Below are 25,593 nucleotides of genomic sequence, written 5' to 3'. Positions count from 1 at the left end.
ACCTCTCCTTCCGCTCCGGCTCCTTCTCGTATAAATCCCTCCACCACAGCCAGCTGACGCCACCCCAGATCTCCTGCCTCTCCACACCTTCTCCGCCACCTCCTCCTCGTACTCCATTGACAATCCCTCCGCCATGTTTGTCCACGGCGGTGTCGAGGACATGGCGCAGCAGCGTACCTGCGGTAGAGCAGCGCATAGTAGTAGGAAGCAGCACGCAGCAAGCGAGGCAAGCGGCCGGCGTGGCTGAGGGGGCGGCCGGCAGAAGATGGCCGTGACAGGAGGGGGCGCGAGGCAGGGGCGCGACTGCGGGGCAAGCGAAGGGATAGGCGGCAGCAGACGGGGCGAGCGCAACTAGCGAGAGTGTGGCGCGTGGCCAGGGTGTGAGTCGCGCGGGTCACAGTGGTGCGGTGGCTGCGGCGAGCGCGAGAGCAGTGGCGGGCGCGATCGACGCGGTGTGGCACAGGCGTGGGCATGGAGAGGGAGTGGCCCCGCGGGCGCGGAAGAAGAGCAGCAGGCTCGGACATGGACGCACATAGGAGCGGGCATGTGCCACGGGGTCAATCCGAGGAGCTCGGTGGCTACCCCTGCAAATGCCATGGCGGACGGCGGTTAATGTGGTATAGTTAACCCAGTCTCTTCCCGCATTAGTTTAACCAGAAGAGAGAGTGAGGAAGAGGGAGGGAGAGAGTGTGTGTGAAAATTTGATGGTAAAAAATATCGCCAATGTTACTTGATATGTATGAAAATATTAAATGTAATATTAACATAACTGATATTGAACTCTTAAAGTTAATGTGGCCCCGTTGCAACGCACGGGTGTTCTTCTAGTAGTGGTAGTACAATACTTGGCCCTCAAACGGTCAAATCATCGTGGTGCACCCTTTTTTTTTAAAGATCTAGGTGCACTTGAAACTTGACATGCTCGATATATTGTGTCGTATCAGGATTCAGGAATCAAGATCATTATATAGATACCGTTGATTATGCGCTCCCAATCAATCACCGATTCAACTGGCACGTTATCTGGGTTAATTTTCAACAATGCGAGCGTAATTATATATTGTGTCGTATCAGGATTCAGGAATCAAGATCATTATATAGATACCGTTGATTATGCGCTCCCAATCAATCACCGATTCAACCGGCACGTTATCCGGGTTAATTTTCAACAATGCGAGCGTAATTATATATTGTGTCGTATCAGGATTCAGGAATCAAGATCATTATATAGATACCGTTGATTATGCGCTCCCAATCAATCACCGATTCAACCGGCACGTTATCTGGGTTAATTTTCAACAATGCGAGTGTAATTAAAGGCTTAGTAATAGCTAACGATATATATATATATATGGAGATCGATTCCCTCTAATAAATGGAGATCGATGTACTTGGTCCTTGAGGAACCACTTGATCATGCCATCGGCGGCGGCGGCGGCCATGGCAACCTGCAAGACCTCCTCAACGGTGGTCGTCCACACCGGCGGGCACCTATTCGAGGTCGTGGGGCACTCCTTGGTCGCAGGCCAAACCCATCTCACGTCGACCTTCCGCGTTGGCGGCGCCAACTGGTGCATCCGCTACTACCCAAACGGCGAGAGGGGAGTCGCGGACAGCACCTCCGTATACCTCAGGCTGTTGAGCCCCGACGAGGTCATGGCGTCCGGCTTCTTCTGCCTCCAGGATCCTGCATCTCCATCTACGGGGGAGAAGAACAAACGAAGCGTCGGGCCTAGAAAGTTCTTGTCCAGCGAAATTGGCGGCTGGGGTTACGCTAGATTCGTCAGTAAAGCCGATCTGGCCGCGTCCGGGTGCCTCAAGGATGACTGCCTGGTGATCAAGTGCACCGTCGAGGTCTCCGAATTCATCGACAACTACGCCCGTCTGAACGAGGGTCAGATCATCGTGCCGCCCTCCAACTTGGGCACAGATCTCGGCTATCTTCTGGAGAGCGGCCTCAAGGCAGACCTGACTGTCAAGATTGGTTCCTCCACGAGTCTCAGGGGTCCTCGCAGAAAAGCCAAGAGTTTCAAGGTGCATGCCTGCCTGTTGGGTGCCCGGTCGCCGGTCTTCCGCGCACAACTGGGTGGCTCAATGAAGGAGAGCAAGCAAAGCAGCATCTGCATCAAGGATATGGATGCCAAGGTTTTCGAGGCCCTCATCCATTACATGTACACGGATTGCCTGCCTGACTTCATGGAGGAGACCACGAAAGAGGCCACAAGCATGGCGCAACATCTGCTCGTCGTGGCTGACCGATACGCGGTGGAAAGACTGAAACTGATGTGCGCGAGCAAGCTGAGCAACGCGATAGATGCCGATTCAGTGTGCTTCACTTTGGACCTGGCACAGCAATACAATTGTCAGCAGCTCAAGGATTGTTGTCTCAAGTATATGGCAAAAGACCGTCATAGGTTGCGAGACATTAAAAAAACCAAGGGATTTGAGCAATTACAGAAAAATCACCCACTTATTGTGTGCGATATTCTCGATGAAGTTATAGGCAAGATGTGATTGCTTCGCCCCCTTCGTACCACCACACCGCTACGATCCGCAGAGAGCCCTCCGAGTGTCATATTTCTTCCTTATGTCAAGTAATAATGGAGAGGTGTACAAAATACTCTTTGGCCAGAGTTTGTATAAAATACTAAATTTTCATTCACTATGCACCATGCACATGTCCTTTTTAATTGCCTCTCTTCTACTCCCTATCTTTTGTAGCATGTAACGCGACCTACCGAAAACCACACTCTTTGTCTTAACTCCAACTCACAATCTCTTGTCTTACAGCTCTTTTGATATCTGGTTTTAATCCCCGATTTTTTGTTGTTGATATGTTGCTGCCCATAATTTCTGTATTGATAGGCATGATTATCTTTAGGAGTGGATATCTTGGGAAAATGGAGTGGAAATAATTGTTGTACAGAAGATTTGATATGTGATACTTTTATTGCAGATTCTTTGATTTCTAGGTTAAGAGTTTTTGCTCTCTGGTGTAATGGTGGTGCATTGCCATCTTCATAAAATGCTCATGTTGGCAGGTTCAGAGTGTAGAAGTTACATTATGTCATGCAAAGTTACAGAATACTTCTGGAAGAGGAAAATAATAATGGAGAGGTGTATCTTTCAAGTATGAGGGTTGTATATGTTTTGTAGTTCTGAAATAGCATCACATTTCATCAGTGCACAATATTCTTCATTGCAGAATTGCAAGCTATCTTAGGCTTGGTTGCTTTTGCTGCAGGGCGTGCGGGCCAGCCTACCCTCTAGAGTTCTTTCCCTTTTTTCCTTTTCGTTCTCAAGCTAGCTCATGCTTTCTCCCCCTACGTTGTATTGAGGAAGCATATGTATCCTTCTCTTTTTCGCTTTCTTCTTCTTATCAGTTTCCATGTCATGTAACCGACGGTGCCACCGCCTTATTAATCTACTGTCATCTTAGTACCTACCATGTTGTATTGAACCGGTCCAATGATTAAGAACCTTGTCTTATCTTCTTGGAATGTGAGAGGCCTAGGTAGACACAAGAAGTGCACTGATGTCAAAGCCGGCATCGCCGCGACCTCTTGCTCCATCATTTGCTGCCAGGAAACCAAGCTTCAGGACGTAGACCGGTTCAAGGCCATGACTTTTTTGCCCCCTAACCTACGGGAGCTTCACTTTCTCCCATCCTGTGGCGCCTCCAGAGGAATCCTTACGGCCTGGAATTGCAATATCTGGGACTGCACTAAGGTTATTAAAGACCAGTTTTACCTATCCTGCTCCTTCGAGTCTAAAACTGATGATCTTTCCTTCATGGTCACTAACGTCTACGGCCCTTGCGATTCTGCTAACAAACGTGCCTTCCTTGACTCTATTTTCGACCTCTCCTTGACTATCTCGGGCCCCTGGACGATCATAGGCGACTTCAACCCTTCGTCCCTCCGACAAATCATCTTCCAACTTCAACAGTAATGAGGCCCTTATGTTTTCCTCATCTATCCAATCTATGCAGCTTCAAGACCTCCCTCTTCTCTTCTCGATCGTCTTTTCACGTGGTCTAACCAATAAGATGTGCCCGTCCTGGTTCGGCTAGACCGCGCACTCATTAATGTGGCTTGGGCCCAAAAATCCCCGGACAACTCTCTCACCTTGACCACTAGATCAACCTCGGATCATGTCCAGATCAATCTTTCTGCCGCGACCCAAATTCCCAAATCCTCTATTTTCAGACTAAACAACGCCCTCCTGTCTAACCCTCATTTCAAAGAGCAAGTTGCGGCAAATTGGCTTAGTGTCAACTTGTGGTATGGTCATAGGGGCTCGATTGGCATGCTTGCTCTCCGCCTAAAACGCACGCGTAACATGGCCAAAAAGTGGTCCGTGAACTCTCGGATACCCTCCATTTGGGCAAAGAATTGCCACACTACGATTAATCTTCTCAACAAGCTCGAAGAATTTCACCCCCTCTCGGCCCTTGAACTTCGCCTTAGGATGGCCGTCAAACTTTCCCTCCACAGAATTAACGCGGATCTTGCCATGTACTGGAGGCGGCGTGCTAAGATTCGGGATTGCGTCGTCGGTGAAGAAAACTCCTCCTACCTTCATGTCTGTGCGTCCGTTCGGCACCGCAAGAATCAGATAAAATCTCTCTCGGTGGTTGGTTCCTCTTTCACCTTGCATGTGGACAAAGAACGTATTCTCTTGGGGTTTTTCAAAAACCTTGTTGGCTCCATCACCCCCACATCCACAACTGCTCGGCGGATCTCCGCCGTATCAATAAAGCTTTCATCATCCTGCTTCAAAAGAAATTGGGCGCCAACCAGCCTGAAAATTTCAGGCCAGTCTCCCTGCAAAATTGCGCCATCAAACTAGCCTCCAAGTGCCTAGCAAATAGGACCCAGGATCTTATGCTTGACCTTATCCACTATGGGCAAACGGGGTTCATCCGAGGCAGGGGCATTGCAGAAAATTTCCTGCTTGCAGCGGACATTGTTCAGACTTGCCACAAACGTAAGGTCCCAGCCATTGTTTTAAAATTAGACTTCCAAAAGGCGTTTGACTCAGTTTCTTGGGACGCCTTAACTACCATTCTTCACGCCAAGGGCTTCCCTTTGCTTTGGGAGCGTTGGATCTCATGTCTCAACATGTCCAGCACATCAGCAATTCTGCTAAATGGTAAACTGGGCCCTTGGTTCAATTGCAAGAAAGGCTTGCGACAGGGTGACTCGTTATCTCCTTATCATTTCATCATTGTCGCCGATGTTTTGCAACGCTTGATCATCCAGGACTTCGATTCGGGTCAGTTCACTCACCCGCTCGATGACTCTCTCCCCTGTCTGGTTCTCCAATACGCAGGGCGACACCTTGATTGTTCTCCCGGCCATCGAGGAGCAGCTAAACCACCTAAAATGCATTCTTGGTCAATTCTCTGAAGCCACCGGTCTGCACATCAATTTCCACAAAAGCACATTTGCCCCCATTCACATCGACCCAACACACTCTTCTAACCTAGCGATGATTCTAGGCTGTCTTGTTGCATCCTTCCTCGTTCTTATCTAGGTCTACCCCTGTCAACCTCTAAGCTAAACATCTATGCCTTTTTCTTCCTCATCGATAAAATTGACCGGCATCTAGCCGGCTGGCGAGGTCTCCTCCTCGCGTTAGCGGGTAGAGCAATCCTCGTCCGTGCTGCTCTTCGGGCTTTGCTGATCTACGCAACGAGTGCGCTTCTTCTTTCGGCAGGAACACTACAGGAGATTGACAAACGATGTAGGGCCTTCTTCTACTCTGGGCAAGACACTACCACGGGCGGGCAATGCAAAGTGGCCTGGGACCTCGTATGTACCCCCTTCTCGAAGGGGGTGCTAGGTTTCTCGTCCCTCAAACACATGAACCTCTGCTTGCTTCTCAAACACCTCTCCACTCTCCATGAGTCTGGCCTCCCTACCGCTTCTAGCTATATCATTAACAAGTATGTATGGTCCCCCACCATGACCTAGAACCCTACAACCCCTCGGCTACTCCGGTTTGGCGCGATATTCTCAAAGGCTTGGAATTCTTCCGGGCAATCACCTCTGTAACCGTGGGCAATGGAACTACCACCTCTTTCTGGCACGACCTTTGGGTCCCCAACACCCAAACTTCTCTAGCTTGTACTTCCTCAATCTCTTTTCACATTCAACCAGACAGGCCGCCTCCACAGCTCGGGTGCTTGCTTCCATGAAACTAAACCTAGACCTGGCTCCTCGATTATCCCACGCAGCGGAAAATGAACTGGTTGCTCTGCGTGCTCTTTTAGTCTCAGTTAACTTGGATACACAGGTACCAGACAAAAGAATATGCAGGGGGGAGAGCAAACGCATTTCCACCAAACTCGCCTACTCGGCGGTCTGGAAAGACACCACAACGGACCCAATGGTTGCGGCAATATGGAGGAACTACGCTCCTAAGAAATGCAGAATCTTCCTCTGGCTCGCCCACAAGGACCGCGTCTACACCAACGAGAGACGACTCCGCAAATAAATCGCAACCTCTGATGCTTGCCCTTTTTGTGGTGCCCGTGAGAGCATCGCCCACCTTCTCCTTAGATGCACTCTTCTCCGACCTCTCTGGGAAGAGCTGGACAACCTTTGCGTTGGGCCTCCGGACGACCTAGAGGGCATCTAGGGAGGCACTATGACTAATAAGGTGCGCTCGACGGTGATAATTGCTATCCTTTGGAACACCTGGAAACATCGCAATGCAAAAGTCTTCTGCAACGGAACTCTGGGCATCCACCACATTGCCATGGCCGCGGCGGACCACCTTGCTCTCTGGTCTCACCGATGTGGCAATACACAACGTCAGTCGCTTCTCTGGGACTGGAGTACTATGTTGTCCCACCTGGCTGCGAGAATTTAGACCTATGTAATCTTTTTTTAGTTCTTCTTCTGCCCTTCTTTCCCTCCCCTCCTGTAACTCTCTTCTGTAACAACTTTGGTTTGGCAATATAAGTTCACGCCGGCGTAAGCCCGCCGTTGACGCGTCAAAAAAAATCCACAAAGTAAGCTTCTTTTACATGTTTGCCAATATTTAATCAATTCATTTTGTTAATTAAGATAGTTTTTTTTAGGTGTAACTAGGGATTTTATTGATCAGCCAAAACCGGAGGAATACATATAATGTCTAGCGGGTTCCCTAGCCACAGATGGCGACCCGTAGGGAGAGACGAGGCTGCCTTTGCCAAGGCATGGGCCTCAAAGTTTGCCTCCCTACTTTCAAAACGAAATTTAACTCCTACAAAGTCTGTAACTCTAGTTTTAATCTCTTCAATTACAAAAGCATAAGAGGAAGATGACGCCGCCCCCTTAATATCCGAAACAACCTGCATGCAATCCGAGGCTATTACCACATGTGCCAGCAATAGATCTTGAGCAAGGGCAAGCGCCTCGTTGCACGCTTGAGCTTCCAAGCTTGGGGCGTCGACTAATCCTTCAAAAACCACCGCTGAAGATCCCAGATAGTTGCCTTCTTTGTCCCGACACACAGCAGCCAATGCACCCGTTCCTCCTTGGCGAGAGATAGCCCCGTCTACGTTGATCTTCATTGCTTCCTCTCCCGGCGGGATCCACCTGCGCTGCCTTTGTACCACCGGCTGCGAGGGACGCGCTGGAGCGCGTTTGGCAGCGATCTCCAGGTCCTCCAAGTATCTGTTCACAAAACACATTGTAGAAAGAGGGCTTTGGAATTCGTCATCGTGAATTGCTCTCCTCCTAGCCCACCAGATCGCCCACATGGTGATGAGCATCCTAGCAAGGTCCTGTTGGTTCAACGTGTCAAATAGCCAAAACAACCAAAGCCTTGCATCTTCACTCCTGTTTGATATCACATGCTCCAGGGTCTCCTCATCTCCCAACGCCCAAACACATCGTGCCATCCGGCATTCAAACAAGGAATGACGCCATGAATCCTCCTCCTCATCGCAGAGCCCGCAAGCTGGAGAAGTGGCCATGTTTCGCTCATTGCGCACTGTACCAGTCGGTAACGACATGTGAGCTAGTCTCTATACAAAAACCCTTACTTTAGATGGGACTTTAACTTTCCATAGCTGAGACCAAGCCTTACTTTCGGCTTAACATTTGAGTGGCTCGTCCTGTGTTCCAACCAATCCTCTCTCTGATGTTTGATGGCACTAATCATCTTGTATGCTGACCTTATGGTAAAAACCCCTCTCCGATCATAGTGCCATGCCCAGAAATCACGTTGCACTCGGAGACTTAGTGGTATATTCATTATGATATCCACATCCGGGCTGACGAAATGCTCAATCAAAACCTGCTTGTTCCATGTGCGCGTTGTAGCATCAATTAACTCTGATACAAGCTGTGGTGGATCAGGTGATATAGTGCATATGAGCTTCAGCTTATAGTCACGCGGCAACCAGTTGTCCTCCCATATGCGGGTGTCTGTCCCCGATCCAATCCTCTTTATTAACCCTAGAGCAAGCAATTCTTTTCCTTCCATCAACGATCGCCATACTTGGGAGGGATGTGCGCCCAGTGCAGCGTCAAGTATGTTGCCTTCCGGGAAGTAACGCGCTCGTAGAACTCGAGCACTCAATGATTCGGGATCCTGCAGAAGTCGCCACACTTGCCGAGCCAATAAAGCCAAATTAAACAGCTCGACGTCCCGGAAACCAATTCCACCCATGTTTTTTTGGTTTGCACATTGTCTTCCAAGAAACCCATGCTGGTTTCCTCTGACCCCCTTTACTGCCCCACCAAAACTTCCGCAGAAGACTGTTTAAGTGTTCAATCAGACCTCGGGGCAACTTGAAACACGACATTGAGTAGGTCGGAATAGATTGCGCTATGGATTTTATAAGCACCTCTTTCCCCCCCTGCAGATAAGCATTTTTCCATCCAACCTTGGATATGCTTCCATATTCTGTCTTTCAAATATTTAAAGCTTCCCTCCTTGTTTTTACCTACATCAGTCGGCAGTCCAAGATACTTCTCTGACAGTGATTCATTGTGGACATCTAGAACTACTTTTACCTCATCTCGTGTGGCCTCTGGCACACCCTTACTGAAAAATATAGAGGATTTGTCAGTGTTGATACGCTGTCCCGAAGCATCACAATACATTCTCAACACATCTCGCACTTGTGTAGCACTCTCACTATCAGCTTCAAAGAACAAGAGACTGTCATCTGCAAAAAGTAAATGGTTGATTGCTGGAGCATTATTCCACTGACAGTCCTCGGACCCCCACCCCTTGGGCTTTTAACAGACACGAGAGGCCTTCCGCGGCTAACAAGAATAGGTACGGGGATATGGGATCCCCTTGTCTCATCCCCCTTGTTGGCCTGAAATCATGAAGACTGCCACCATTAAAAAGAACCGAGAAAGTGACTGAAGACACGCACCTCATAACCATATCTGTAAAACGTGGGCTGAAACCCATCTTGAGCATCACTGCTTTCAAATAACGCCACTCAAGTCTATCATATGCTTTCATCATATCCAACTTCAGAGCCACAAAACGGTTTGCCTTCACTCTCCTGGTCTTCATGTAATGTAGGCACTCATAAGCTATTATGAAGTTATCCGTGATAAGACGCCCAGGCACAAAAGCGGACTGCTCCTCAGAAATTACCTCGGGGAGAATAATCTTCAGCCTATTTTCTAAGACCTTTGACGCAATCTTATAGATCACGTTGCAAAGACTTATAGGCCGAAATTGTGCTAACAGTTTTGGACTAGCTATCTTGGGAATAAGAACGATGAACGTGCGGTTGATATCCTCCGGTGAGTCCTCTCCATTGAGCAATCTTATAATCACGCCAGTTACCTCATCACCACATAGTTCCCAATGTCTCTGAAAGAAATGCGCCGGAAAACTATCCGGCCCCGGTGCTTTTGTTGGGAACATCTGAAAAAGTGCCTCTTTAACCTCCTCTTTTGTATACTGCGCATTGAGCCTTGCATTCATGTTACCATCAACTCTTACCGGAATATGTGACAGAACTTCTTCTATGCCTATACATCCTTATGATTTGTATAAGTTCTCATAAAATTCATTCGTCATCTCAGCCATCTCCTCCGGATCAGAGGTGGTCGTTCCATCTATTTTCTGTAACTGTGTTATGGTGTTCTTTGCCCTTCTAGCACTCGCTTTCCTTTGAAAGTATTGCGTATTACTGTCCCCCGCAGATAACCAGTCCATGCGAGATCTCTGCCTCATCAGTCTCCTCTCGAAAGGACAGCTCAACAATCCGATCCAAGACCCTTTTCTCTTCCACTCCCGGCCCAACACGCGTCGGGTCCTCTCTAAGCAGAGTCAACTGTTGCCGTAACCTGCGCAACTCCTGTCTGACTGAGCCAAACGACAGCTTGCCCCATTGTTTCAGGGCGGTCCCAACCGAAGACAACTTGGCCGCAAGCTGCGCCATAGTTTCCGCCGGCTGATCCCGGCCCCATGCCTCCTGAAGTGTATCCACGAACCTGTCATCGCTCTCCCACATGCATTCATAACGAAAAGGCCTCTTAAGGGCGATTCTCTGGTTGCTTGCCTCCATCTCATTGATCAATAATATTGGGCTATGATCTGACTTTGCTGCAGTTAGGTGTTCAACCGTGGCATACGGGAATAACGCTGACCAACTGGCCGTAGCCAGCACTCGATCAAGTCTTACCCTGCAGTATTCTCCCCCCACAACTCTCTTCTCAAAAGTCCAATCCAACCCTTTGTAGCCAAGGTCCGCTAACTCGCAAACATCAACTGCTTCTCTGAATCCTTCTATTTGAGCACTATCACGCTCATTTGGCCCCATTTGCTCTTCTGGCCTTAAAATTTCATTAAAATCTCCCATGCACACCCATGGTAGTGCATTCTCCCCCCGTAGAATTTTCATAGTATCCCACGTCTTATACCTCATACTCCTATCTGCTGCACCATAAAAACAAGACAAACGCCATGGTTCCAATCCAGGCATTTTCACCACTGAATCAATATGATAGCGAGAAAAGGTCTTTATTTCAAGATAGTAGGTTTATATTTTTCTCTCTTCCCCCATGATTTGTGCACGGCTTGCCAGATGCATGTGGCCTGCAAATATAGCCATAGATTTCTGTTTTGATCTCTCGAAATTTTCATCGAAATAAACTCTCTACTAACTAAAAGATGCTTAATCTCCATCACTAAATGTCCATAAACTGAACGGGTAAGAGTTAGAGAACAAAGTATCGTGCATCGAGTTAAATAGACCAAACATAAATTTTGGAGAACTAATAGAGCTGATCACAAATCACAAACTATTTTTATTTTTATTTTGCCAACACCTACAAAATGAGATTTACATGTGTATTTTTTTTTCGTGTATTACAATGGATAAAATCTAAATCGATGTCTAGCAATAAAGACAGATTGTCTGACGAACATGTCCACATAAATTTTACCATAATATGTCCTCACAGCATCGTGTCACAGATAGTAGTTTGCGTTGAGTGAGAGATTCGTATTAGTGTACTGGCAGTCGAACTTTTTCAGAAAATCATACATACCCTTTGATCCAGATTTATATAACATCAATTTAAAAATTATTAAAAAATACTTTCATTTAAAGGTATTAGATGCACCAAACAACTTGCCTCGCCTAAAGTCGTAATATTAGTAAAGACAAAAAAAGATGGGTCCTAGTAATTAACAGAACGTCTAGAAACTAAATCACTTTTGAGTTCTTTAAAACCCTCTAGTTTTTTTTGAGACAATTTAAAACCCTCTAGTGATGACTAGACATGGCTGATGGGCTTGTTGGCCTATGAACTATCATAGTGAGCTCGGGCTCTCTTTTTAAGATCCGCTCGACCACTTATTCTTCACCCTTTTTGGACCCAGTGGAAGTATCGAAATGCCATAGTGTTTGACGGAGCCACCCTGTTACAACTTAAAGTTGCCACCACAATTGAGAGGTGAAAGGTCATAGAGGCAAGGAGGCATATTGAAGGGAGAGTTGGACTACTTTGGCTCATTGTCAAGGTGGATAAATGAGAGAGGGTATAGTTACTCGAAGGGCCCATTTGGTTGTTGGGGATGGTAAACCTTGGGCAGTAGACCCCATTGGGGGGGGGGGGGGGGGGGGTTCCTTATTCACTTGGGATCCCCGAGCCACCAGGGGAAAACACCCCCGTCGTTGTTTGGGCACAAAGGGCAAAGGGAGATATTTTCTGCGGGAGAAGAGGAAGAGATGGTGCTCATGTTCGTGCATCTGGAGCCACAGGACATGAACTAGAGAAACATGACGACGTGGGTAGTGGGGATGGGGGAGAGGGCTAACCTGCTCGAATGAGGAAGAGGACCACCGTTGGATCGTCGCTGTCCATTGGAGACCTTTGAAGCAGGGCCTCGAGGGCAAGAGAAAGACAATCACTGGGTCATCGCCGTCGTGGAGGGCAGAGGAACTTGCATCGCTTTGGGAATCATCGCTTGAGGAAGGTGGATCCGCTGCTCTCGGTCACTAGCAAAGGGGATCAGCAAGTGTTGTGCCGCTGCCATTGCCTCGAGGGATTTCTTCCCGGCCCCTAGAGGTGTGGACTGTTTTCCCATGGAAACGATGCGGATAGGGGAGGAAAACCCGTGGCAGGCAAGCGACCAAATGCGTCATGGGCTTTCCCTGGGCTGAGGGATTCCGGACAACCAAACGAGCCCTAATCATGGTGGAGGTGGGTTGTGTTGCATGTAAACTGCAACACAACAAGGTGAAGGGGTTTTCTTCCCCGCTCTCTTTTTTAATACTCCTTCCGTCTTAAAATAACTGACTCAATTTTGTACTAGTTTTAGTACAAAGCTAGTACAAAGTTGAGTCACTTATTTTGGGACGGGGGAGTATATGATATGCTCGTTCTTGTATTCAAGAAAAAAGAGGGGAAATATAGACCAGTAGTGTAATACTACCTAAAGACATATCGCAATTTTCATAACAGCAGCTCGTCGATCGGATAGCAAAATCATGAAAATAAAACTTACCAACCATAAAAGGAGGTCACTAATGATCTTCAGTTCGAATGGAAGTGGAACAAGTGCGTCAGTTAAGAACAATCTTTATACAAGGTTCTCACAGATGATAACTCAACCACCATACGGAGGGGCTCCAACCAAACCTAATGCTATCTCAAGTAACTGAAACAGTTACAGAAGGCTTCTACAATACCATCAGCAAGGATACGCGAACATAGGCTTCTTGCATCCCAATCTACTACAGCACAGAACCGCAAGTCCAACGATGAACAGTTTCCGCAAATTAGCTGTGTTCAGTGCAAATGATTACAGAGGTTTGCCTGCCCAAAGGACACTGTACAAATGGCGCATCACTGCTCAAACTGCACACATAAATGGAGGACGAAATATGTTAGAACAGTGAAGATCTTGGTCAACTTCGCTAGCCAGCTGGGCTATGAAAAAATATATAAGTTCAAACAACGGATTCACCTCTGGCGAGAGCGTTGCCACACACCACACACCACTACCATGTCCTCAAAAGATGATATCCATGTGTCCCCAATTAAGAAATAGTTTCCTTGTACCATCTTAAGTTACTCAACCATGGCAATCTTACAAGTTAACAGCATGCCATTTACTCTTGATACTAGTCATATCATCCGGTTTTCACAGTTTTAATATAAAGGTCATGTGCTATTTTTTCAGTCCTAATATAAAGGTCATATCATCCGCGTAACGACTGATGGTGTAGTGAACTCACATTCAGCTACAATCGTCTTGAGCTATACTCGCTCTACTCTCTCTACACAGATTAATTCTAATGGCAATAACTTCAACCCTCTCTCTACTGAGGAAGATATCCATTGAATGTGCCAGTACAGATTTCAGCTTAGACATGGGAGACAAGGTCAGTTGTAGGTTAACCATTTATGCCATGTCCCCAGCCAATCAAATCCACACGAAGACCAGGAAATTACATGAAAAAAAGAAAATATATCTATTCGTGAATTTACCTAACAGCTGTTAAAACCTATTTCTGGTCACGAAATTACCTCAGGCAGTATGATCAAAAGCTGATTAATCACTTCCAAAATCTTCATAACTAACACCCTCAGATATGGAATCTAGCCGTATATTTCCTATTTCTGACAATAGCAAGAGAACCATTAGCTAGATCTAACATTGCATCAATGCATAGTGCTGTAATTCAGAGCGAATACTCGTTTATCTTGTTGCCTTATTTAGGGTGGGTGAGCATGAAAACGAGGAATGTGGACCGAAGGAGGATGTTTAACCTGTATGTCCTCCAGCAGTAGACTCTGAGAAGTTGTTCGTCTCAGAAGGGATGAAAGGGGATCTGCCATAATTTTCTAATATTTCTGCAGAGAACCCAAAGAAAAAGGTATCACAAATACATAATAACAGTATTGTAACAGCAGGACTTAAGAAAGCAAACAGAGAGAATAAATATCAGAAATGTCAATCAGAAGTACCTGTACTATGACTGAAATCCTCTGTTAAATCTGAGAAACTGAAATTGCGAGGAATCTGGCTCAAGAAACCATATGATGATGTATCCATGTCAAGAATTGTACCACCAAGTGGTTGCCCATTCAGTTCAGAGCTACTAAAGGACCCACCGGAGGCATCTCCAATTGATTGGCAAGGCTCTAGGTAAGTGTTCTCGTTGCAGAATGCAAACTCTGGGTTGCTCGAAAAGCTAGACTCTGCCTTTATTGTTGTGCCATTGTCTCCATTAAACTGTCCACCAGTCGAATTATGCGCTGATAGTAGACTAACTGAAGCATCCATACCACTAGGAAGACCATGGACAACTTTACCACCATAGATAAACTGGTCAGTAGCAGGAGCGCCATTTATTACACCACTAGAATTTCCATTGTGTAGGAAGCTATCTGGAATTGCAGTGCTAGTAGTGTCTTGTAAAAAACATGTATTTTGGTTCACTGAGGAAGTAAGAAAAAGACTGCTTTAGAGCATAATAAAATAGGGTTGTGACGTAGCTAAAATTAAAAGCAAGCTACTAATGCATAAATCAAGAATCAAGACTTGCAAAAACCAGAAATAGTGATCTTGATCTGTAATGAATGAATAAAAGGAATCTTTATCAAACTATCACTGGAGATGAGATAACTACCATACAATTATACAAAATGAGTTTGCATTGGCTCTGTATGGGCAACATATTAAATATATTAATCTAACTGCACTGCCACTGGAAAATTTTAGGAGATAGCAAGTGGACTCCCAGTTAACTTAGCTGTATAAAAGCTACTCGGGAAAAAAAACTTACATGTGCTCGAGTCAGAGCCATTAGGAGCAGTAGGGGTAATTGAAAGTGCTCCAGAAGGATCTTTATTCATAAGACGACACTGATGCGCAAGGAGCTTGTTGAACACATTTATTTGATTCTTAAGCATCAACCTCACATAATATGCCTTAAAAAACTCAGGGTTCTCTTCTTCAAGTTTCTGCCAGACTGGAGGAAATAAGGATGAGAAAGAGAGGGCCAAATCATCCATACATGTACCAGTAAAGACACCAAATGAAGATTCAATTGTTTATGAACAAAAATAGAATCATTATGTTCTCAATGTCAGAAAAGAATCACTATGTTCTCCAAAATTCTGATAAAGACAAATATTCCTTTCATCATAAGCTAATTGCCGGGATTCATTCATCATGTTAAATTGTAATGAAATGGCATTAAATTCAAAAGATAAGGCCGTTTAGATTCAACGCGCAGCATGGAATTTACTTTGACACATGAAAGCCTCCTACGTGGCTCTGTCATTAATTTTAGGTATCAGAGAGCCTCATGGAGTCAAGGTGTGAAATTTTTTCTACTTTATAGAAAATGCACATTTTGCTCAAGTTGCTATACTTTATTCAAGGATGGGGAAACTGCAAAGATCATGAAGGCATTGCATTCTGCAATCATATTAACAAAAACATAGAGCTGGTAATGTTTTCATTCTGTGACAAGGTAGTCAAAACAAGGAAAAAGACTAACAAGCTGACACCATCATGCCAATAAAGCTAGGACTACATAATATATACATACAGCATTCAAATACAATACAAAACTGTGCTTTCAATCCTAAGCACCATGTATGCTATGTAAAAAGTTGGGGAAAAAAAGGAGTCCATGGGATCTAACTATTAAGTGTTGCCAGTTGTGATGCCTCACTCAACGAAATCAAGCAAAAGTGCAACATAAGAAGTAAGCGAACTTCTGAGTTCACGAGTATTACCGAGCTCAGTAAAGCTGGGTTCTATTTTCGCCTGGAAAGATAGAGTTTCAACCACTTCTTTCTGGTTCATGTAAAGCTGAAGACAACGTTCGATGAGATTCTGGACCTGTAAAGTAGTTTCCGCATGAAAACTCATTGCTTCAAGGAAATATGCATGCACAAAAGAACTAACAAAGAATCTTAAATAGATGCAAAGAAACTCCAGTCACAACTTTATGTCAAACAAACACATACAGTGCCATATACAGTAACCGCAATTGACTCTGCATACAATGTGATAAACAGACTCAGACACATAGGAGACACATAACAAGGCAGATATAGGTCTGTGAAAATGGCAGTAATTAAATAGCCAACCACAAGGTAGGAAATGACATCGAACACATTTTATCAAAATCAAAAAATAAAATAAAATGGAAAGACGAGAGTGTGTAGTCAGTGCGAACTACTAGGGTCTTGAAGTGTTAGCATCTTGCTTCAAACTTAAATGTCTTTGGAGGGAAACAGAACCCTGTTAGTAGCACAATCCTGTGCAATGAATTTCGAATTCTGAAGAAAATCGCATGCGTCCCATTAATGAACTATGATTAGGACTTCGGAAGAAGAATATAATAACGCACTAACCTGACTAACTGTAGGTGACGACCAACTAGATATCGTAATTCATGTTAAGAAATTTCCTAGTCTGCATTTCAGTTTATTAGTTGACTACAATGGGGGCCACATATTCCCCCCTCCATGCTTCCTTTACCATTTATTACCCCCACCTGTACCTTTGCTTCAACACAGCCACCCCCTTCCATTCTCAAGGGCCAACAGTAATCAGAATCAAACACACGGACAAGAAGAAAGAAATAAAACTGCAACGGCAAGCAGTTCTAATCACCCCGGCCTGCAAGCACCGCACAACCTAATAGTAGACCTTTTCCGGAAGAAAAAAAATGAGAAAAAAAAAACAGAGGCTGTTCGGATTCAGTTCAGCGAGAGGACAAAATCATGCGAAGAGGGAAACCGAGGGCCGGGAGGGGTCATGGGGGGCGGGGGCTCACGAGCTGTATGTCCTCGCGCGACACCTTGCGCCGCTCGCCTTCCTCTCCCCCGGACATGCCGCCTCCTGCCCTAGCCTCCCTCCTCCTATTCTCCCCCCTTACCTGCGACACCAACCCAATAAAAAAAACAATTAATCAACAGAGCGCAGGCAGAGCGCCGATTCGAAGGGCAAGCGAGGAGAGCGCGGAGCAGCGGCGAGAAAGGAGCCGTTCCACCCCGCCGGCCGCCGGCGAGCGGCCGCGCGGGGGGGGCCGGTCGAGCGAGCGGTGGAGCTTCGCGCTGCCGTGCGTACGTACCTCGGCCTGCTCGCGGGAAGGGAAGGGAAGCGCGTGTATGATCGGATCACGGTGGTGAGGGCGACGGCAGGAGCGAGAGGGGGGGCGGGGTCGGGGGCGTTTGTCCGCTTGCTTGTTTGCTGCGGCTCGTTAACCCGTTGGGGTTATCGATGGATGCGTGATCTTATCCGGTTTTGTTTATATTAAATAAAGGCGGATGGGATGGTGGTGGGAGGATGCTGGGTGGCCACTTGGCTCGGGTCGGGTCAGCTCGGCTGATTGGGGTTGGGTGGGGCCGCCGTCCACTCCCATGAACACGTTATCTGACACTGTTGTGTCCGATATGCTTGCTTTTCTGTTTAGAAATTTTGATTTTAGCTGCTCTGTTTGAGTTGGTATTGACTTGTAAGTCGAATGGTTAAACTGGGGAGAAACGCAAGGAATGGCATGTTCGCATGGAAAAACAGGAGAAAAGCATGTCCAAGGTTTTTGTTTGCGAGTGGGTTTTTAATAACATGTTAATTAACATGCAAACATATAACCTCCTGCAGAAAAGGAATTAAAATTGCAAAGATGGAAGTAGAAATTTTTTCACGTCGTGCTGGCACATAATAAAGGTGGATCTCGTGAAAGCATAGGCAAATCCGCCTCATTAAACGTCCACGGACCCCCACCCCACCCCCTCCAGATGTGACCCCGAACAGCACCGGACGACCCCTCGAATGTCCTCCACTGCATTCACGTCTTTCATTTTCAAATCCTCAAATGTAAACACATGCACGTCGATCATACACATGAATATCACACGCAAACAACATTTGTTCATAGCAAAAAATACATGGTTCAAACCTAAAAATTGTTCCAAGTGCACAGTCATTATATTCCTTGGTTTTCATTGTGGGCCCACATATGCTCCACAAGATCATTGAATAGTTGCATGTGCACTTTTTGATCCCGAAGATTCTGATGTGTCTCTAGAAATTTCACAACATGCTTGAGATCTTGTTCTGGGAGGAGGACATTTACTTCGGAATTCTCAAAATCATGTGTTTGGCTTGCCCCTTCACCCTTATCCTCGGCAATCGTGTTGTGCAAGATGACACAAAACGTCATCAGTTCCCACAATGTATCTGATTCTCACATCACTGCAGCTTCACAAACAATACTCCAACAAGCATGGAGCACTCCGAATGCTCTCTACATATTCTTCTTGGCTGCTTCTTCCATTGTTGTAAAGTGACGTTATTTGTCACCATGGGGATCGGACATGGTCTTGATAAATGCGGTCCACTGAGGATAGATACCATCAGACAAGGTGGTACCCCATGTTGTAGTTATGCTCGTTGTTGGTGTAGTTGCACGCCGGAGCATCCTGATACCTCTCCAACGTATCCATATTTTTTTATTGTTCCATGCTATTATATTATCTGTTTTGGATGTTTATGGGTTTTATTATACACTTTTATATTATTTTTGGGACTAACCTATTAACCCAGAGCCCAGTGCCAGTTTTTGTTTTTTTCCTTGTTTTAGAGTATCGCAGAAAAGGAAAATCAAACGGAGTCCAATTGACCTGAAACTTCAGGGAACTTATTTTTGGACCAGAAGAAGCCCACGGAGTATCGGAGATGGACCAGGAGAGTCCCGGGCTGCCCACGAGGGTGGGGGCGCGCCCACCCCCCTGGGCGCGTCCCCTGCCTCGTGGACAGTCCGGAGGTCCACCGACGTACTTCTTCCTCCCATATATACCTATATACCCTAAAACTTCGAAGAGCAGAATAGATAGGGAGTTCCGCCGCCAGAAGCCTCCGTAGCCACCGAAAACCAATCTAGACCCGTTCCGGCACCCTGCCGGAGGGGGGAACCCTCACCGGTGGCCATCTTCATCATCCCGGCGCTCTCCATGACGAGGAGGGAGTAGTTCACCCTCGGGGCTGAGGGTATGTGCCAGTAGCTATGTGTTTGATCTCTCTCTCTCTCTCATGTTCTTGAGGTGATACGATCTTGATGTATCGCGAGCTTTGCTATTATAGTTGGATCTTATGATGTTTCTCCCCCTCTACTCTCTTGTAATGGATTGAGTTTTCCCTTTGAAGTTATCTTATCGGATTGAGTCTTTAAGGATTTGAGAACACTTGATGTATGTCTTGCATGGGATACCCGTGGTGACAATGGGGTATTTTATTGATCCACTTGATGTATGTTTTGGTGATCAACTTGCGGGTTCTGCCCATGAACCTATGCATAGGGGTTGGCACACGTTTTCGTCTTGACTCTCCGGTAGAATCTTTGGGGCACTCTTTGAAGTACTTTGTGTTGGTTTGAATAGATGAATCTGAGATTATGTGATGCACATCGTATAATCATACCCATAGATACTTGAGGTGACATTGGAGTATCTAGGTGACATTAGGGTTTTGGTTGATTTGTGTCTTAAGGTGTTATTCTAGTACGAACTCTATGATAGATTGAACGGAAAGAATAGCTTCATGTTATTTTACTACGGACTCTTGAATAGATCGATCAGAAAGGATAACTTTGAGGTGGTTTTGTACCCTACCATAATATCTTCGTTTGTTCTCCGCTATTAGTGACTTTGGAGTGACTCTTTGTTGCATGTTGAGGGATAGTTATGTGATCCAATTATGTTATTATTCTTGAGAGGACTTGCACTAGTGAAAGTATGAACCCTAGGCCTTGTTTCAACGCATTGCAATACCGTTTACGCTCACTTTTATCATTAGTTACCTTGCTGTTTTTATATTTTCAGATTATAAAAACCTTTATCTACCATCCATATACCACTTGTATCACCATCTCTTAGCCGAACTAGTGCACCTATACAATTTACCATTGTATTGGGTGTGTTGGGGACACAAGAGACTCTTTGTTATTTGGTTGCAGGGTTGCTTGAGAGAGACCATCTTCATCCTACGCCTCCTATGGATTGATAAATCTTAGGTCATCCACTTGAGGGAAATTTGCTACTGTCATATAAACCTCTGCACTTGGAGGCCCAACAACGTCTACAAGAAGAAGGTTGTGTAGTAGACATCAAGCTCTTTTCTGGCGCCATTGCCGGGGAGGTTAGCGCTTGAAGGTATATCTTTAGATCTTGTAATCGAATCTTTTTGTTTCTTGTTTTAGCAATAGTTTAGTTTATAAAAGAAAACTACAAAAAATGGAATTAAGGTTACCTCATATGCTTCGTCTTTTTAATATCTATCATGAAAATAAGGATTTCGATAATTGTGCTCAAGTGCTAGAATAAGAATGCATTAGAATGTTTGGCACTAAATCTTTGAATGATGAGCATGATTGCAATGTTGTTAGTACGAATTCCTTGACTATCTATGATGCTAATGATATGCAAAGCCACAAGCTTGGGGAAGCTATGTTTGATGAAGATGATATTTTTGTCCCCCAAGTTTTGATGAGCAATTTTATTATGATGATAGCATGCCACCTATTTATGATGATTATATTGATGAAAGTGGGTTTGGAAGAGTGTCAACTTTAGGAACTCATGATCCCACTATTTTGGAGGATGTTGAATCTTATTGTGATAATTATGGAAGTGGATTTGGAGAGGTCATGACTTTATTTAGTAATGATTCCACTATCTTGGAAGAGGTTCCAATTGATTATGAGAACAAAGTTGCTATCTATGATGATTATTGTGATGACTTGTATGCTATTAAAAATAATAATAACCATGAAACTTGTCATCATGATTTTAGTTTTCAATTGGATTATGCCTCACATGATAGTTATTTTGTTGAGTTTGCTCCCACTACTATTCCGAATGAGAAGAATTTTGCTTATGTGGAGAGTAATAAATTTTCTATGCCTGTAGATTATGAAAAGAATGCTTTAGGTGCTGATTATATTGTTGAATTCATTCATGATGCTACTGAAAATTATTATGAGGGAGGAACATATGCTTGTAAGAATTGCAATAATATCAAGTTTCCTCTCTACATGCTTAAAATCTTGAAGTTATGCTTGTTTTGCTTTCCTATGCAAGTTGATTCTTGTTCCCACAAGTTGTTTGCTCACAAAATCCCTATGCATAGGAAGTGGGTTAGACTTAAATGTTCTAGTAATATTCTTAAAGATTCTCTCTTTATGTTACAATTCTTATCTTTTATGTGAGCATCGTTGAAATCATCATGCCTAGCCAGGGGCGTTAAACGATAGCGCTTGTTGGGAGGCAACCCAACTTTATTTTTGTTCCTTGCTTTTTGTTCCTGTTTAGTAATAAATAAATTATCTAGCCTCTGTTATGATTGAGTTTTTATGTTTTAATTAGTATTTGTGCCAAGTAGAACCGTTGGAAAGACTTGGGGAAAGTCTTGTTGATCTTACTGTAAAAAAAAGAAACTTTAGCGCTCACGAGAATTGCTGCCATTTTTTATTGGAGAGTGCTATTTATTTAATTCTTTTTGAAGATGATTAATAGATAAATTCCTCACGTCCATCATTTTATTTTAGAATTTTTGGGGTTCCATAAGTTTGCGTTACTTACAGATTACTACAGACTGTTCTGTTTTTTGACAGATTCTGTTTTTCGTGTGCTGTTTGCTTATTTTAATGAATCTATGGCTAGTAAAAGAGTTTATAAACCATAGTGAAGTTGGAATACAGTAGGTTTAACACCAATATAAATAAAGAATGAGTTCGTTACAGTACCTTGAAGTGGTGTTTTGTTTTCTTTCGCTAACGGAGCTTACGAGTTTTCTGTTAAGTTTTGTGTTGTGAAGTTTTCAAGTTTTGGGTAAAGATTCGATGGATTATGGAATAAGGAGTGGCAAGAGCCTAAGCTTGGGGATGTCCAAGTCACCCCAAGGTAATATTCAAGGACAACCAAAAGCCTAAGCTTGGGGATGCCCCGGATGGCATCCCCTCTCTCGTCTTCGTTCATCGGTAACTTTACTTGGAGCTATATTTTTATTTACCACATGATATGTGTTTTGCTTGGAGCGTCATTTTATTTTATTTAGTTTTGCTTGCTGCTTGAATAAAATACTAAGATCTGAAATTCTTAAATGTTAGAGAGTCTTCATATAGTTGCATAATTATTCGACTACTCATTGATCTTCACTTATATCTTTCGGAGTAGTTTGTTGTTGCTCTAGTGCTTCACTTATATCTTTTTAGAGCACGGTGGTGGTTTTATTTTTATAGAAATAGATGAAATCTCGTGCTTCACTTATATTATTTGGAGAGTCTTTAGAACAGCATGGTAGTTTTCTTTGGTTATGAATTTAGTTCTAATATGATGGGCATCCAAGATGGGTATAATAAAAACTTTCATATAGAGTGCATTGAATACTATGAGAAGTTTGATACTTGATGATTGTTTTGAGATATGAGGATGGTAATATTAGAGTCATGCTTGTTGAGTAGTTGTGAATTTGAGAAATACTTGTGTTGAAGTCTGTGATTCCCGTAGCATGCACGTATGGTAAACCGTTATGTGACGAAGTCGGAGCATGATTTATTTATTGTTTGTCTCCCTTATGAGTGGCGGTCGGGGATGAGCGATGGTCTTTTCCTACCAATCTATCCCTCTAGGAGCATGCACGTAGTACTTTGTTTCAATAACTAATAAATTTTTATAATAAGTATGTGAGTTCTTTATGACTAATGTTGAGTCCATGGATTATACAGACTCTCACCCTTCCACCATTGCTAGCCTCTCTAGTACCGCGCAACTTTCACCGGTATCATAAACCCACCATATACCTTCCTAAAAACAGTCACCATACCTACCTATTATGGCATTTCCATAGCCATTCCGAGATATATTGCCATGCAGCTTTCCACCGTTTCCGTTACTATGACACGTTCCATCATTGTCATATTGCTTTGCATGATCATGTAGTTGACATTGTATTTGTGGCAAAGCCACCGTTCATAATTCTTTCATACATGTCACTCATGAGTCATTGCACATCCCGGTACACCGCCAGAGGCATTCATATAGAGCCATATCTTGTTCTAAGTATCGAGTTGTAATTCTTGAGTTGTAAGTAAATAAAAGTATGATGATCATCATTATTATAGCATTGTCCCAGTGAGGAAAGGATGATGGAGACTATGATTCCCCCACAAGTTGGGATGAGACTCCGGACGAAAAAAAGAGAAAGGCCATAAAAAAGAGAAGGCCCAAAAAAACAAAAACAAAAAAAATGAGAGAAAAGGAGAGAAGGGGCAATGCTACTATCCTTTTACCACACTTGTGCTTCAAAGTAGCACCATGATCTTCATGATAGAGAGTATCCTATGTCGTTACTTTCATATACTAGTGGGAATCTTTCATTATAGAACTTGGCTTGTATATTCCAATGATGGGCTTCCTCAAAATGCCCTAGGTCTTCGTGAGCCAGCAAGTTGGATGCACACCCACTAGTTTCTTTTGTTGAGCTTTCATACACTTATAGCTCTAGTGCATCCGTTGCATGGCAATCCCTACTCACTCACATTGATATCTAATAATGGGCATCTTCATAGCCCGTTGATACGCCTAGTTGATGTGAGACTATCTTCTCCCTTTTTGTCTTTTCCACAACCACCCTTCTATTCCACATATAGTGCTATATCCATGGCTCACGCTCATATATTGCGTGAAGATTGAAAAAGTTTGAGAACATCAAAAGTATGAAACAATTACTTGGCTTGTCATCGGGGTTGTGCATGATTTAAATACATTGTGTGGTGAAGATGGAGCATAGCCAGACTATATGATTTTGTAGGGATAGCTTTCTTTGGCCATGTTATTTTGAGAAGACATGATTGCTTTGTTAGTATGCTTGAAGTATTATTGTTTTTATGTCAATATTAAACTTTTGTCTTGAATCTTATGGATCCGAATATTCTTGCCACAATAAAGAGAACTACATTGATAAATATGTTAGGTAGCATTCCACATCAAAAATTCTGTTTTTATCATTTACCTACTCGAGGACGAGCAGGAATTAAGCTTGGAGATGCTGATACGTCTCCAACGTATCTATAATTTTTGATTGTTTCATGCTATTATATTATCTGTTTTGGATGTTTATGGGCTTTATTATACACTTTTATATTATTTTTGGGACTAACCTATTAACCCAGAGCCCAGTGCCAGTTTCTGTTTTTTTTCCTTGTTTTAGAGTATCACAGAAAAGGAAAATCAAATGGAGTCCAATTGACCTGAAACTTCACGGAACTTATTTTTGGACCAGAAGAAGCCCACGAAGTATCGGAGATGGACTAGGAGAGTCCCGGGCTGCCCACGAGGGTGGGGGGGCGCCCACCCCCCTGGGCGCGCCCCCCTACTTCGTGGACAGCCCGGAGGTCCACCGACGTACTTCTTCCTCCCATATATACCCATATACCCTAAAAACTTCGAGGAGCAGAATAGATCGGGGGTTCCGCCGCCAGAAGCCTCCGTAGCCACCGAAAACCAATCTAGACACGTTCCGGCACCCTGCCGGAGGGGGGAACCCTCACCGGTGGCCATCTTCATCATCCCGGCGCTCTCCATGACGAGGAGGGAGTAGTTCACCCTCGGGGCTGAGGGTATGTGCCAGTAGCTATGTGTTTGATCTCTCTCTCTCTCTCTCGTGTTCTTGAGGTGATACGATCTTGATGTATCGCGAGCTTTGCTATTATAGTTGGATCTTATGATGTTTCTCCCCCTCTACTCTCTTGTAATGGATTGAGTTTTCCCTTTGAAGTTATCTTATCGGACTGAGTCTTTAAGGATTTGAGAACACTTGATGTATGTCTTGCATGGGATACCCGTGGTGACAATGGGGTATTTTATTGATCCACTTGATGTATGTTTTGGTGATCAACTTGCGGGTTCTGCCCATGAACCTATGCATAGGGGTTGGCACACGTTTTCGTCTTGACTCTCCGGTAGAATCTTTGGGGCACTCTTTGAAGTACTTTGTGTTGGTTTGAATAGATGAATCTGAGATTGTGTGATGCATATCGTATAATCATACCCACGGATACTTGAGGTGACATTGGAGTATCTAGGTGAC

At 44.4% G+C, this 25,593-nt stretch overlaps 2 protein-coding genes across 4 annotated transcripts; one reads left to right on the top strand and one right to left on the bottom strand.

Annotated features, from left to right (window-relative positions):
* Nucleotides 1-1,416: 1,416 nt before the first annotated feature.
* On the top strand, nt 1,417-2,514 carry LOC125514338 (BTB/POZ and MATH domain-containing protein 1-like). Its single transcript, XM_048679647.2, has one exon. The coding sequence runs from the start codon at nt 1,417-1,419 to the stop codon at nt 2,512-2,514; it is 1,098 nt and encodes a 365-aa protein (XP_048535604.2).
* Nucleotides 2,515-12,968: 10,454 nt separating this feature from the next.
* Nucleotides 12,969-17,730, bottom strand: LOC125513116 (uncharacterized). Of its 3 annotated transcripts, XM_048678159.2 has the most exons (8): nt 17,579-17,730; nt 17,282-17,383; nt 16,233-16,338; nt 15,272-15,457; nt 14,451-14,924; nt 14,253-14,336; nt 14,010-14,102; nt 12,969-13,337 (listed from the first exon to the last, which is right to left on the bottom strand). In XM_048678159.2, the coding sequence occupies exons 2-7, from the start codon at nt 17,336-17,338 to the stop codon at nt 14,035-14,037; spliced, it is 975 nt and encodes a 324-aa protein (XP_048534116.1). In that variant the 5' UTR covers nt 17,339-17,383; nt 17,579-17,730; the 3' UTR covers nt 12,969-13,337; nt 14,010-14,034. The 3 variants fall into 3 exon arrangements, with proteins under 3 accessions (XP_048534116.1, XP_048534117.1, XP_048534118.1); XM_048678160.2 differs by lacking the exon at nt 14,010-14,102; XM_048678161.2 differs by lacking the exon at nt 17,282-17,383 and having other exon boundaries at nt 17,579-17,707.
* Nucleotides 17,731-25,593: the final 7,863 nt, after the last annotated feature.

This window comes from Triticum urartu, chromosome 6A (assembly GCF_056163025.1).
Source record: "Triticum urartu cultivar PI428250 chromosome 6A, HENAU_Tu73, whole genome shotgun sequence".
Taxonomy (NCBI): Eukaryota; Viridiplantae; Streptophyta; class Magnoliopsida; order Poales; family Poaceae; genus Triticum; species Triticum urartu.
The sequence above is the reverse complement of the archived record's forward strand: the minus strand, read 5'-3'. Positions and strand labels throughout refer to the sequence as shown.

Coding starts and splice junctions, on each gene's coding strand:
- LOC125514338 (XM_048679647.2), top strand. CDS start 1,417: ATGCCATCGGCGGCGGCGGCGGCCATGGCAACCTGCAAGACCTCCTCA.
- LOC125513116 (XM_048678159.2), bottom strand. CDS start 17,338: ATGTCCGGGGGAGAGGAAGGCGAGCGGCGCAAGGTGTCGCGCGAGGAC. Junction 16,339..17,281: donor CGCGCGAGGACATACAGCTC/GTGAGCCCCCGC, acceptor ACTACTTTACAG/GTCCAGAATCTCATCGAACG. Junction 14,337..14,450: donor GGATTTCAGTCATAGTACAG/GTACTTCTGATT, acceptor GGTTCTCTGCAG/AAATATTAGAAAATTATGGC.